The 14526-nt window shown below is 43.6% G+C and overlaps 1 protein-coding gene across 1 annotated transcript in view; it reads right to left on the reverse strand.

Annotated features, from left to right (window-relative positions):
* Nucleotides 1–14526, reverse strand: part of LOC136885645 (uncharacterized) — a 66562-nt gene that overhangs the window by 27162 nt on the left and 24874 nt on the right. Inside the window, exons 3-5 of the mRNA XM_068230308.1 lie at nucleotides 9719–9942; nucleotides 7495–7680; nucleotides 5575–5817 (exon numbers count right to left, since the gene is read on the reverse strand). Coding sequence (XP_068086409.1) covers nucleotides 5575–5817; nucleotides 7495–7680; nucleotides 9719–9942 — 653 coding nt within the window. The remainder of the gene's footprint in view (nucleotides 1–5574; nucleotides 5818–7494; nucleotides 7681–9718; nucleotides 9943–14526) is intronic.

Here is a 14526-nt window from a genome sequence, read left to right on the forward strand (position 1 = left end):
TATAACACTATAAAGATACCTGTAAAAAAAATACATACTATTCTACAAAGAATGACATGTTTTGTTGTACAAGAACATCTTCAAATCCTATCAAATCACTTAAATCATGTATATAATGTACAGTATTGTTTACGTTGAGGCCGGTCTCCACTGATTAACATTTAACAACAATTTGTTAAATGTTAACTGGTGACACCATCAACATGTTAAATGTTGAATACTGTTTCATTTAACCTTGTGTCCACACTTAATAAACATGTTAAACTTGACTTCCTTTGTTTATATACAGTTAGTTCATGCGGTAATACATTTAGGTGATGTCTAGTATTTTTAAACAAGGACAATGGACTCAGATGAAGAGGATTTGGCCTTTGTTATTGCTATTGTTGCTTCTTGTTATGATTTAGAAATGCAGTTCTATTAGACATATTTCCTCCCCTCATCCTGCTCATTGCTTCAAAAAGCAAACCGCTCCCGCCCCCCGACTTTTCTGATTTTTTTTTTTTTTTTTTTTTTTTTTGCAATACTCGACTGTACTGGGAACGGAGGGACGCTACGTTTTTCCGATGCACTCGCGGGAACAATTATAGATAATTTAGAGTTCCTAGATGATGTCGGCTTTCTTCTCTTTATCCCTGCATTCCTTTGATGAGACATCCCACAAACGAGGCCTTTCTATTATATAATTAATTAAGTCCAAAGTAATGTTGCTCCACTCCATTTGCATTTATGACTATAAATTTTAGTATAGTGCAGAGAGAACGACACACTTCCGCGTATCGATACCAGTACTGTATTTTTAGCTTATAACAAATAGAATGAGTGTTGCGGAGTGTTGTAACTATAATCCTACTTCACGAGAAGCACGTCGTTTGCATCGTTTGGCTATCTGTTGACATGGAAACGGCAAGGAAGTTGCCGGAGCTGTGCCAACATCTCACAAACAACGAATTGTTTTGATATGTTTTCCACTTGGAGCGGAAACACGCGAACATGTTAAAAGTGTTAACCTCAACATTCTGAGTTAACATGCAAAGTCTATTGGAAGACACAATCACAATATACATGTCAATTGTAACATGTTAAATGTAACATGTTAAATTTAACATGTTGGTGTTAAATGTTAATCAGTGGAAACCGGCCTCTGCGTAAACTTGTCAATGAGAGAGAGTTTAGTGATAATATGAACAATTATTAACAAATAATCATGATGTTATAAGGACTCAACCATCACCGTATTAACATAATGTTGTACTTATCTGGATTGCCGAGGCTATTTCACGACTTCTTTCTGAGGATGTTTTTGTAGAACGAAACATGTCATTCTTTGTATAATAGTGTGCATTTTTACAGGTATGTTTATAGTGTTATAATTTATATTGAAATTTTGTGTGTTTCACAGAGGGGAAAGTTTTTATGTCTCATTCTATATAATTTCGTCTGCTGTTGAGTTGTCATAGTGCAGTAGGGTCACTGTTGACAATAATTGTGAGATTTGAGCCGACGCGAGTGTGTGTTCTGCTAGAAGATAAACGCAAAAATGACTAGAAAGTCAGTGAGGGGCTAAACAAACTTCAACATAGTGCAAGGGTTTGATCCCGGCTGAGTCGGTGATTGTGATCTTCATTGGTTGTTTCCTCCAGCTCGGGACTGGGTGTTTGTGCTGCTTTCAACATTATATTTTATCGCAGGTGTAGCTCCACTCTCAGAAGTGGGTAGGTCGCCCGTCGGCGTCAAGTATAATATAATCAACCGCACCAAGTTAACATCCCCGGCTCGGCCAAGAGTCGAACCTGGGGCACTACGCCGATCATTCAGCTAGCAATCAGGACTTCATATTATGCATAAGAATTAATAAGTTCTCTTATATTACGCCTTGAGTACACTTACACATTTTTATTTACAACGGAGGGTCAAAAAATCCGACGCGAGTATTTATGTTTCTTCTCTGTCACGCGAGTACTTAAGGGTTAACCATAAAATATTTCTGAGGAAAGCAAACAAAATATTGGATATTATCGGCACAAAACATGTGAATAATTCTGGGAGAGAGTTGGTCGTGGTGATTATTGTTTTAAGAGGAAGTAGAACTGACCAACCATCCTCTATATAACACTGATCAGAGGGCTCATGACTTCGAAAAATGAAGGTATCGGGACAAAATACAAAGACCACGAAGGGCGTGAAAATTAAAGACTCCCTAGGCCTCGGGTGCTCTAATACAGTCGGGGTCGGAAAAGAACAAGAGTTGACCAAGAGAGGTGGGATAGGATAGACGAAAATGAGCACCCTGACACAAGTAAGTAGAAGCAATGTCAGGATTCGGCTGAAGGCCCCCTGGTCGCCAACACACGCTCCCAGGTTAAAAACTCCTGGGGCCCCTTTTAGTCACTTCTTGCGACACGAGGGGATACCGAGGGTGTTATTCTTGCGCCCTCACCCACAGGGAACTGATTGTTGGAGAATAATATGACCAGTGGAAGTGAACCGTGGACATTAGTTGAAGCTTGATGCTACAGGAGATTACTGAGAGAAATGTTCACGAGGCGTTTAGAAGAGTAGGAGACAGAAGACGTTTCATGACACGAATAAAAATATGGCAGGATCATCTAACAGGCCATATACTTAGACATCATGGGTTATTGAAGAAAATAATAGAGGGGGTTCCATGCAGGGGAAAAATTATAGAGGACGACTAAGATTACAGTACGTGACGCGAATAGTAGATGGCGTTAGATGTGACTCTTACTACGAACTGAGAAGGAAAGTAGAGAAAGGTAAAGAATGGAGAACTGCTCCCAACAAGCCTCACGGCTGTTCACTAGAGAGAGAGTTTCTGTCAGATATGACCTAATTATAAAATAAAGTGAAATTTTCCTTTATATGACGAATTCAACTAATAAGCCTCATCCTGGGTTCCTTATAGACAGTAATATAAACTTCCTGATCCGTCTATTCAATACTTCATTAGACTATTCACATTAAAACAATAATTGTCATTAAATTGCCACATTGAATATACTGTAGGTCTACATTAACCTATTACAAAATTAAACAATATGTGTGAATAAATGTAAGTAATTAAAAGTCGTTAAAATAAACTGGTGGAAAAAAATCAAACACCATGAAATAAGCAATACAGAATACGGAAATTTTGGCAATATATTTGGCGAGGTAACATATTGAACCCTTTGGTCCAAAATATTTAATTGATTAAAGGTACAAAACCACAGGTTAATATCCGCGCGAGAAAAGCCATCGCAGATGTGCCATGCTGGTCCATTAATAACCGGTATAATCGCCTGACTGTTGAATGCTGGCATTGTGTCGTACGGGTGCTGGATGTCAGCTTGTGGGGTGGAGTTCCATGCGCGTTGCACTTGGTCGATCAATGCAGGCACGTTGTGGATGACGCTGGAGTTGTCGTCCAATGATATCCCACACGTGCTCGATTGGGGACAGATCGGGGGATCGAGCAGCCCATGGCAACATGGGTCACAACAGCGGCATGGGGGCGAGCACCATCCTGTTGTGGAAAACACCCCAGGGAATGCTGTTCATGAATGGCAACACAACAGGTCGAATCACCAGACGGACGTACACATCTCAATCAGGGTCCGTGAGATAACCACTAGAGTGCTCCTGCTGTCATAGAAAATTGCTCCCCAGACCAGAACTCCCGGTGTAGGTCCAGTGTGTCGACGCCGCAGACAGGTGGAATGCAGGCGTTCACCTGGCTTCCTTCTAACCAACACACGGCCAACCAAGGCAGAACCGGCTTTAACGGACCTCTACTCCATCCTCCAATGAGCTCTCGCGTCACACCACTGGACCTGCAGACCGCGGTGGTTTGGGGAAGGTGGAATGCACGCCGCAGGGCGTCTGGCTCGGAGCTGTTCTTCAAGTAACCGACTTCGAACAGTTCGTTGCGTCACTATGGTGCCAACTGGCGCTTGAATTACTGCTGCAGACGGAGTCCGCTGCGCCACAGCCACACGCCGAACACGGCGGTCGTCCCTCGCGGTGATGCCACGAGGACTTGCGAAGCTCGGTCTTCTTGCGAGCGTACCTTCTCGTGACCACTGCTGCCAGCACGCATGCACAGTGCAGACATTCCTGCCATGTTGTTCTGTAATAATGCGCAAGGAAAATCCACCTTCACATAGCCCTATTATACGGCCTCGTTCAACCGCAGTGAGTTGTTGATACTGACCTCTTCGTCGTTGTAAAGGCATTCTTGATCCACTCACACCATTCCGTCCAATCTCACAGGTAACTAACGCTCTCGCACAGCGCAGCCCGTATTTAAAACAAACCCGATGTGTAATATCATGGGGCCGCTACTAGCGGCACGCTAATGCGATTTGCGGGAAATTTGAATCAGCATCACCTTTCAGATGGTCCGTATAAACACGCCTACCAACGTTCATTTATCTAGCACAGTCCCTTCTTGGTGATTGCATATTTTTTCCGCCAGTGAATTTTCTCATTATTAGATAAATGTTTGGAATGAGTGGATACAATTTTTTTAGAAGTTTAATGAGTGCCGGAAGATAAGACATTGTAGAATTTCCATTTATGTTGATATTTGATCTGAGAACCTTACTGTCAATAAGGAAGCCTGTGACTTTTTCCATGTTGATTATTCAATATTTGTCAATTTAATGGCAAAAAAATGTTGTAAACATTTCAGAACAATCGTATTTTTCTACCTGAAGATGGGTGAAAATGAACCGAAACGTGTCCTTATTTGTATGACTGTTTAATAAGGGGAATGGTGTAATGAAGTATTTAATAAGTGGATTAGGAAGTTAAGGAATAAAATTGTTTTATATAAGGAGTCAGTGGTGATTATTCCGTATAGGATGTGAGGATCATCCTACACTCCACAGTTTAGCTGCATAAACTGTTGAGACTCATTGCCGTAATGGGGAAGAGTTTTATTCTGAGCGTGAAGATCTCTTCCCTTCATCTTAAACTGTCCTTGAATCCACAGGGCTGTAGGTGACGTCAACGCTGCGGGAGGAAGGCGGGGAATTGTGCTCAAGACATCGGGCGTTCGTCCGACAGGCCCCGAGCGTGTACTGAATCAGCGCGTCGTAGAATGTGTCCGAGTACGTCAAAATGGTGAACCTTGAGATTGTGTAATCGAAGGACTAATGAAAAAAACCCGTTCAGTTCATTAAGCTTTCAAGAAATACCATCTTTACCCAACGTAATTCAGTTTCGTAAAACAAGCGGCAAAACATTGACAGTAATTTCTCTGTTTCAAGTATACAGAAGACCGTGGTTAAGTGGGTGTGGACATTGAAATAAACTTTTCTGTTGGTCATGTTTATTGTTTTTCAACGAGAAAACTGCTTGGAACAATTAAGGTGTGGCTGGTTTAAATTATTTTCTGTAAATATCAATAAAACGAAGGATTTTAATTTTTTGTATGTATAACTAAAACCTAACACTTATCCTATACACTTGAAAAAGCAGGAGTCGCTACTGTGACGAATACAAACTGTGTCTCAGTGTTCACAAGATCTAGAAATGAATATCAAACCTGTGCTCTGAGCTCGGCCAGACGCCGGTTCAGCTGCCTGAAGCGCGCCGAGACGCCGACGCTGAGCAGCATGAGGAAGACGTCCACGTAGCTCCACGAGAAAGTGGACAGCAGGTTGAATAGGGCGAACACGGGGATCCACAGCGGGGCGTAGGGGACCACTTCGAAGGCATGGTAGTGGCTGGACGCGAACAGGCGGACCCAGTTGTCAGGGCACAGGAAGTAGAAGGTGCGCAGGCTCTTCGCGTTCGACAGCAGGTGCTCCACTGTAGAGAAATAACAAAAACCATCAGACTCGCTCAGATTACTGTCCATACAATGTCTGACGAGAAAGCGTCACACTTTGAAAGAGAGAAAATTGCCTAAAGGGACAGCCAAGTATGTGCTGAACAAATGGTTCCATTCTCACCCCATATTAATTCAAGATGCGACGACCATAGGTTTCTTCGCAATGGATGGCTGGACAGCATACTTCTGACCTACGATGCAATCCTTCATTATGTTCATTCTCCGCAGGATGAGATTGCATACACCGTGTCTTAACAGAATCTCAACATGAAAAGTCATGAAGAACACATTGTTTTTCACTTCTTTGAATATCGACTGGCGGAAAATGAAATAACAACACCAAGAAGAGGAATGAAAATTAGTCTAAGCAATTGTCTGGGAAACACCTTTATTTGATTTATGTTTGCAGGTCACATGTTCAATTATGCACGAGAAGACATGTGATATGCTGGTATTGGATGATGCTTGATTTTATAGTCTCATAATGTCTCGTACATGCTCAATGGGCGAAAGGTCTCGTGATCTCCGAGGCCAAGTCAACTGGTCGATAATCTGTAAGAGTGTGTTGGGTGACCGCTGCGGAAGTCACCCGCTTGAATACTAGTCTGGCGTACAAATCCGCTGGCAAAGTTCTTGGGATAAGGACAGGAGTGCTCCTGCTGTCTAAAGAATTCGCTCCCAAGACCATAACTGCCGGTGCAGCTCCATTGTGTCGACACGACAGGCAGTTTGGTTCCAAGCGGTCATCCGGCCTGGTCCTTACGAAACTAAAATGTCTACACCCACTTAACCACGGTATTAACCACTGGCACCAAGCCAGAAACGGCTCTCATCTCAGAACACACACTACACTCTCCAATGAGCTCTAGCTTGACACCAGTGAAGTCGGAGATGGCAGTGATTCGGAGTTAGTGACATGAACGCTACTGGAAGTTTGGCTCGGAGCTGCCCGTTAAGTAATCGATTTGTTACAGTTTGCTGTGTTAATCTCGTTCCATCTGAACCTCTAACGGCGGCTACTGATGCAGCACAATCCACCACAGCCATGCGACGAATACGGCGGTCGTCTTTCTCTCTCCATAGTGACCCATGTGCGGCCGGACCCCGGTCTTCTTGTGGCAGTGCGTTCCCGTAACCGATGCACTGTGGATATATCCTGCCGAGTCGTTCTGCAATATTGTGGAAGAAAATCCACCTTCTCGTATTATACGGCGTCGTTCAAACTCAGTAAGCTGCTGATACTCCCTTCTTCGTGCCCTTAAACTATGTTTAACCCATACCGAGTCATTAACGCTCACGAAGTGCACAGCGCATATTTAAAACAAACTTGCTTTGCAATCCCATAGTGGCGCTATTACCACCACTCTTCGTGAACTAGCGCACAAATACGCATAGGAACACTCTTTCAATTGTGCAAACACGCCTTTCGAATTTCGTTTATTTAGCAGAACTGCTTCCGTGTGTTGGGATTTCAAGAAAGCAATTACTTCATAGTATGAAATAAATGTATTTTCCCTGTCATAAATGAGGTATACTGGTTTCTATTGTGTCGGAAAGTTGTCGACGGAAATCTTTCCACGCTAATAAGTCTAGATAGACCCCATCCCAAAACATGTGAATGTTAATAATGCGTATGCAGTGAGATGTAGCCTTACCCAGAGCAGCCAGCATCACAGTGGCGGTCACCGCGCGGAAAGTGCGGGCCAGTCTTGGAGGAGGACCGTAGTGGGTGAAGGCGCTCTCTACACGCGCCCACTCCCACATGAGGTGGGGCCATCTCCTGGCCAGCTGGAGGAACAGCACTATCGCCAGGATGTGGACCACGAAGAAGAGCGTCCCCGCTGGAACAGAACACGTCGAGCTCACTCAGTAACGTTGTATGTCCAGTGATTTGCAAAGGAAACAAAATCTGTAGCTGTTCTACGTTATACATGGAACCAACAAACACAGAAATTAAAATCCCTTCAGAACTGGATTTTACAAAATTGGAGAAGCACTTCGGACATAATACGATTTGATCTCTGTATTTTGGCAATACGATTTTTGTATTGTTTTTGTGGATCTGAAGGAGAATGCGGAGGACAACTGAGAAGCTCATTTCCAAAGGATAGCAGGTATAAAAGTAAAATTTAACAGGATAGTGAAAAATACTGCTCAGAGTGGAAATTTACAACTGAAAACTAATTTTAGAACTTTTATTATGATCAGATAGAACAAATGTGTTATTATACACAGTATTTCTGATAAAACATTTGCAGTTTAGGTAATACTGAAGGAAAAAAGGATGGATTTGGTACTTTTTGGCACTGAAACTCTGAACACATTCCTCTGAAACTCATAAATTTTACTCCAGCCATCAGAGAACTAACTGGCTGTTGATGGATGGTAATGACCGAGAGACGTAGTAAGAAATATTAATGATCATTTGATTTTCGCCATAAGGAAATGATTCTAATTACACTGACTGACAGAGCAAATGCAACACCAAGAAGGAGTGGTCAGAACTTTATGCCAATTGCAGGGTAGACTGACGTCACTGAGGTATGCTCATGATGTGAAATGCGCCGCTGTGCTGCGCACGTAGCGAACGATAAATGGGACACGGCGTTGGCGAATGGCCCACTTCGTACCGTGATTTCTCAGCCGACAGTCATTGTAGAACGTGTTGTCGTGTGCCACAGGACACGTGTATAGCTAAGAATGCCAGGCCGCAGACAGACGACTTTACGAGGAGTATGGTGATCGGGCTGAGAAGGGCAGGTTGGTCGCTTCGTCAAATCGCAGCCGATACCCATTCGGATGTGTCCACGGTGCAGCGCCTGTGGCGAAGATGGTTGGCGCAGGGACATGTGGCACGTGCGAGGGGTCCAGGCGCAGCCCGAGTGACGTCAGCACGCGAGGATCGGCGCATCCGCCGCCAAGCGGTGGCAGCCCCGCACGCCACGTCAACCGCCATTCTTCAGCATGTGCAAGACACCCTGGCTGTTCCAATATCGACCAGAACAATTTCCCGTCGATTGGTTGAAGGAGGCCTGCACTCCCGGCGTTCGCTCAGAAGACTACCATTGACTCCACAGCATAGACGTGCACGCCTGGCATGGTGCCGGGCTAGAGCGACTTGGATGAGGGAATGGCGGAACGTCGTGTTCTCCGATGAGTCACGCTTCTGTTCTGTCAGTGATAGTCACCGCAGACGAGTGTGGCGTCGGCGTGGAGAAAGGTCAAATGCGTATTCAAGGCACGTTAAATGCCCACCGCTACGTGCAGCATGTGCTGCGGCCGGTGGCACTCCCGTACCTTCAGGGGCTGCCCAATGCTCTGTTTCAGCAGGATAATGCCCGCCCACACACTGCTCGCATCTCCCAACAGGCTCTACGAGGTGTACAGATGCTTCCGTGGCCAACGTACTCTCCGGATCTCTCACCAATCGAACACGTGTGGGATCTCATTGGACGCCGTTTGCAAACTCTGCCCCAGCCTCGTACGGACGACCAACTGTGGCAAATGGTTGACAGAGAATGGAGAACCATCGCTCAGGACACCATCCGCACTCTTATTGACTCTGTACCTCGACGTGTTTCTGCGTGCATCGCCGCTCGCGGTGGTCCTACATCCTACTGAGTCGATGCCGTGCGCATTGTGTAACCTGCATATCGGTTTGAAATAAACATCAATTATTCATCCGTGCCGTCTCTGTTTTTTCCCCAACTTTCATCCCTTTCGAACCACTCCTCCTTGGTGTTGCATTTGCTCTGTCAGTCAGTGTACAATACGAGGTAGATGTCTGATGCAAATAAGTCAACTGACTCTACTTAGTAAAGTCAAGCAGGTCCTTTTGGTTTTATTGGAGGGGCGACTCTTGAGGATCAATGAGCTAACCTGTTCGAGGGAAAGTGACCCCGATCCTTGCGAGCCTGGCACAGCTGATCCCCAGCAGGATGATAGAACACACCAACACCACCAGGCAGTACAGCACTCGGAGACTCCGCCAGTGGAAGCGCAGTCTGCTGGGAGACGGAGCAGTGATCCCCTGGACAGGCATCAGACCGAACAGCTGCGCGGTGACCAACAGTGACGTCATGGAGCGGTGGATGCTGTCCTGCCTGGAGAATACACAACATACCATTCATCCAGAATATTTAATATACCGATGTACACTACAGTTCACAACGTATTAATGCATTCACATGGGGGACACTAGTTCCTATAATTCATATTAAACTGTATTCGAAATAGCTCTACACTAGGAGAGTTAGTCTCCTTCTCGTGCCGTATCCGGTATATAATCATCAGATCTGTTGGAGTTCTGCTCATAGATCATCGAAACATCTCGGCAGATGACGGAGGTTTTTCTGCCAGGAGGTCCCATGACGTTCAGGGCCTTGCATGAGGAGTTGAAGTATTCGATATTTATCCTCGTTCCGCATGGCGTGTCCGAAATACAATTTATCAGTATCCTTTTCTTTACGATTCGTGGCCGATGCGCTGCAAGGTCACGTGCTCCAACCTGACATCACTGGGCCTCTTCTTTGTATGCGGCTTCGCCTGAAATTGAGATGCGGGCATTCGTTTATTGCAATTCATTAAATTCGACACATTCTCCTCTTTTATTTATTTATTTATTTGGGAAACCAAAACAGCGAGAAGCTGAATTGCAGAGTCCCGCAATGAAACATATATTTACAATGGAGTAGCACAATGCAAACATTAAAAAAAGTGGAAGAAAAATGAGGAAAAATCAACTCTTGTTTGAGTCATGAGTCCATAGATTAGTTTGATGCAGCTCTCCGTGCCATCCTATCCTGTGCTAACCTGTTCATTTCTACATAACTGCTGCACCCTATATATGCTCTAATCTGCTCGTCATATTCATACCTCGGTCTACGCCTACCGTTCTTACCACCTACACTTCCCTCAAAAACCAAGTGTACAAGAACTGGGTGTCTTAAGATGTGCCTTATCATTATATCTCTTCTTCTGGTCACATTTAACCAAATCGATCTCCGCTCACCAATTCGATTCAGTACCTCTTCATTCGCGATTCCATCTATCCATCTCACCTTCAGCATTCTTCTTTAACACCACATTTCAAAAGCTTCTATTCTCTTTCTTTCTGAGCTAGTTATCGTCCATGTTTCACGCGCCAAACAAAAGTCTTCAAAAACGTGTTTGTAATTCCTGTATCAATGTTTGAAGTGAGCAAATTTCTTCATTTAAGAAAGGCCTTCCGTGCTTGTGCTAGTCTGTATTTTATGTCCTCCTTACTTCTGCCATCGTTAGTTATTTTACTACCCAAGTAACAATATTCATCTACTTCCTTGAAGAGTTAATTTCCTAATCTAATATTTCCTGCATCGGCTGATTTTGTTCGACTGCTCCGCATTACTTTGTTTTGGACTTATTCCTTACCCAAGACTCTGTCCATACCATTCAGCAATTTCTCCAGATCTTGTGCAGACTCAGAAAAAATAACATCTAATGATAAAGTAGCGGAAGAAAATTTAAAACTAACAAAATAACTGTAGATACACAACAATTAATAAGAAAACATAAGGGAAAAAGAAATGAACGAGAAAAATTAAAGATTGAAAGTGAAACGAAGAGAAGAACTTATAGCTAGGCGCAGTAAGATAAATACAGATATGACACAAAAGTAACGGTATAGTACAGTAAAAGATAAATAAATATTACATTAAGTACAATAGAGGGGACAACAATGAGAAGGAAATGAGCTAGGTTAAGTTAAGGAAGAATCGATTAAAGGAGGCATACGAAGAAAAAACGTCCAAGTTCCTGTCAGAAGATAGACTTAAGGAGGGTTGGGATGCGGATAAATAAAGTTATTTGAACAAGGGAGAGGCGGGAATACGGAATATAAAGGGGTGGATATATCCTGATTTTACGAGTTGGGAGATGTAGGGAAAGGAAGGATGCAGGTTCAGGAGAACGAAATAAACCATTAACACCGTTCTATACGTATACACCGGGCGAGATGGTCGTGCGGTTAGAAGCGCGCGGCTGTGAGCTTGCATCCGGGAGATAGTGGGTTCGAATCCTACTGTCGGCAGCCCTTAAGATGGTTTTCTGTGGTTTCCCATTTTCACACCAGGCAAACGCTTGGGCTGTACTTTAATTTAAGACCACTGTCGCTTCCTTCCAACTCCTGGGCCTTTCCTATCCCATCGTCGCCATAAGACCTATCTGTGTCGGTGCCACGATAAACCACTAGCAAAAAAACAGCGATATATTTGACTAATAGTACACTATAATTAATTTTGTCCTAGACGTTAACGATGTTATATAGTGTAGGACAACACGTACCTTCCCCTTCCTTAGCTTATTTAGTGCCTACTTTTGTGTCACAAGTCTTACTGACTTCAACAGTGGATGACTGCATGAATTGGTAAATGGATGCTTTCATGGTTGACTTGTGGTGGTGCGTGAATGAACAACATTCTTCTCACCCGGTCACGGACAGCCACTAACTTTGGGGAGAACATTCATTGATCAGTGAGTGAGTGATGAAGTGATTCAAACATCACATTACGAATGAATGCATGAAATACTGACCTGTGCGCTTAGTATTTAGTTCTAAACCGGAAGCTTTGCTCGCAGTTGTGAACTGGTCCACCAATAATTGCAGATCCCTCAGGTTGGTCCGCGTACTTCACGTTGATTTCGGATGCCCACGTGTGTAGGAACAAAAGCTTCTGCGCAGTTTTATCTTTTATAACATATTTTCTCAAATAGATCATTTCGTGGAAAAGTCCATTCTCATCAGCTGATACACTAATGACAATTATAACATGAAAACGGTTTGTGACCGATAGCTTTTACAGGGCGTAGGAGAACTATACCGACGACAAATCAGAGGTGCTCTTCATGGTATGCTAAGAAGGATGATGCGCAAAAAATGTTTCCGTTCAAGAAATTTAAGTTAGGTACTTTGTTATTTCCGGGCGCGCGGTGAACTCTCCGTATTTGCTATGCCAGAGTGTCAGCCGCTGTCGTTTTTCACGTAAGAGAAGGGAAGGGAGGGGAAGTGGGGTGTCTGATGGAGACAGACATAATGCTCCGCCCGTGTGCACAAGTTTGTCCTGGTCTCTTACACGCAATATCCGGAGTTCGTTTATAAAACAGCCGTAACTGCACACACACACAGTGAAAGAACACGCAATAGTCAGCCAAGGAATCCAGCAGATCGTTTCCCCTCTCGTCTGTTGGTCGCGGAAAGGTTCTTCATTATTTAACATGCTCGAAGATGCAACGCTGTGCTTCCTTCACTCACAACCGTGTAAATGGATGTACAGTTCACAACCGTGCAGTAGTGACTCTGTACAGGATGTGTGATGTGACCTGAAAAGCTGCCTCTATGCTTGTTACAAGTTCATCTTCTCCTTCTACGCGGTTCGCACAGTGCAGAACAAAGAGCACAGTACGTACTGGGGCTGAGAAACTCGTACATCCGCGCCGAGCGTTACCTGCCTCTTACTTCCCCTTCTCTGACGCACAGAAACAGGCAGAGGTTTGTACTCTGACGTAGCAAATACGGCGACTTCGTCAATTTGAATCCCGCTTCTGGAAATAATAAAGTAACTTCCGGTTGCACCATCGTTCTTAAATGATTTCAAAGAAATTGGAAAATTATTGAAAATCTCCCTTGGTAAGTTATTCCAATCCGTTCCTGTAAATGAATATTTGCCTCAATTTGTCCTCTTGAATTCCAACTTTATCTTCATATTGTGATCTTTCCTACACTGATAGACGCCACTCAAACTTATTCGTCTACTGATGTTCTCCCACGCCATCTCTCCACTGACAGCTCGGAACATACCACTTAGTCGAGCAGCTCGTCTTCTTTCTTCCAAGTCTTCCCAGCCCAAACTATGCAACATGTTCGTAACGCTATTCTTTTGTTGGAAATCACCCAGAACAAATCGAACTGCTTTTCTTTGGATTTTTTTCAGGTCTTGAATCAAGTAATCCTTGTGAGGATCCCATACACTGGAACCGTACTCTAGTTGGGGTCTTACCAGAGACTTATATGCCCTCTCTTTACATCCTTACTACAACCCCTAAATACCCTCAAAACCATGTGCAGAGATCTGTACCCTTTGTTTACAATCCCATTTATGTGATTACCCCAATGAAGATTTTTCCTTATATTAACTAGATACTTACAATGATCCCCATAAGGAAATTTCACCCCATCAACACAATAATTAAAACTGAGAGGACTTTTCATATTTGTGAAACTCATAATCTGACTTTTAACCCCGTTTACCATCATACCATTGTCTACTGTCCATTTCGCAATATCGAGATCATGTTGCAGTTGCTCACAATCTTGTAACTTATTTATTACTCTATACAGAATAACATAATACGCAAAAACCTTACAGCATCTCTGATTAAACTTCTTTACACATATCATTGATACATAGAAGAAAACACAAAGGTCCAATAATACTGCCTTGAGGAATTCCCCTCTTGATTATTACAGGGATAGATAAAGTTTCGCTTACTCTAATTCTCTGAAATCTATTTTCTAGAAATATAGCCACCCATTCAGCCACTCTTTTGTCACTCATTTTTGCCAGTAGTCTCCCATGATCCACCCTATCAAATGCCTTCAACAGGTCAATCGCGATACAGTCCATTTGACCTCCTGAATCCGGAATATCTGC

Source organism: Anabrus simplex, chromosome 14 (assembly GCF_040414725.1).
Source record: "Anabrus simplex isolate iqAnaSimp1 chromosome 14, ASM4041472v1, whole genome shotgun sequence".
Taxonomy (NCBI): Eukaryota; Metazoa; Arthropoda; class Insecta; order Orthoptera; family Tettigoniidae; genus Anabrus; species Anabrus simplex.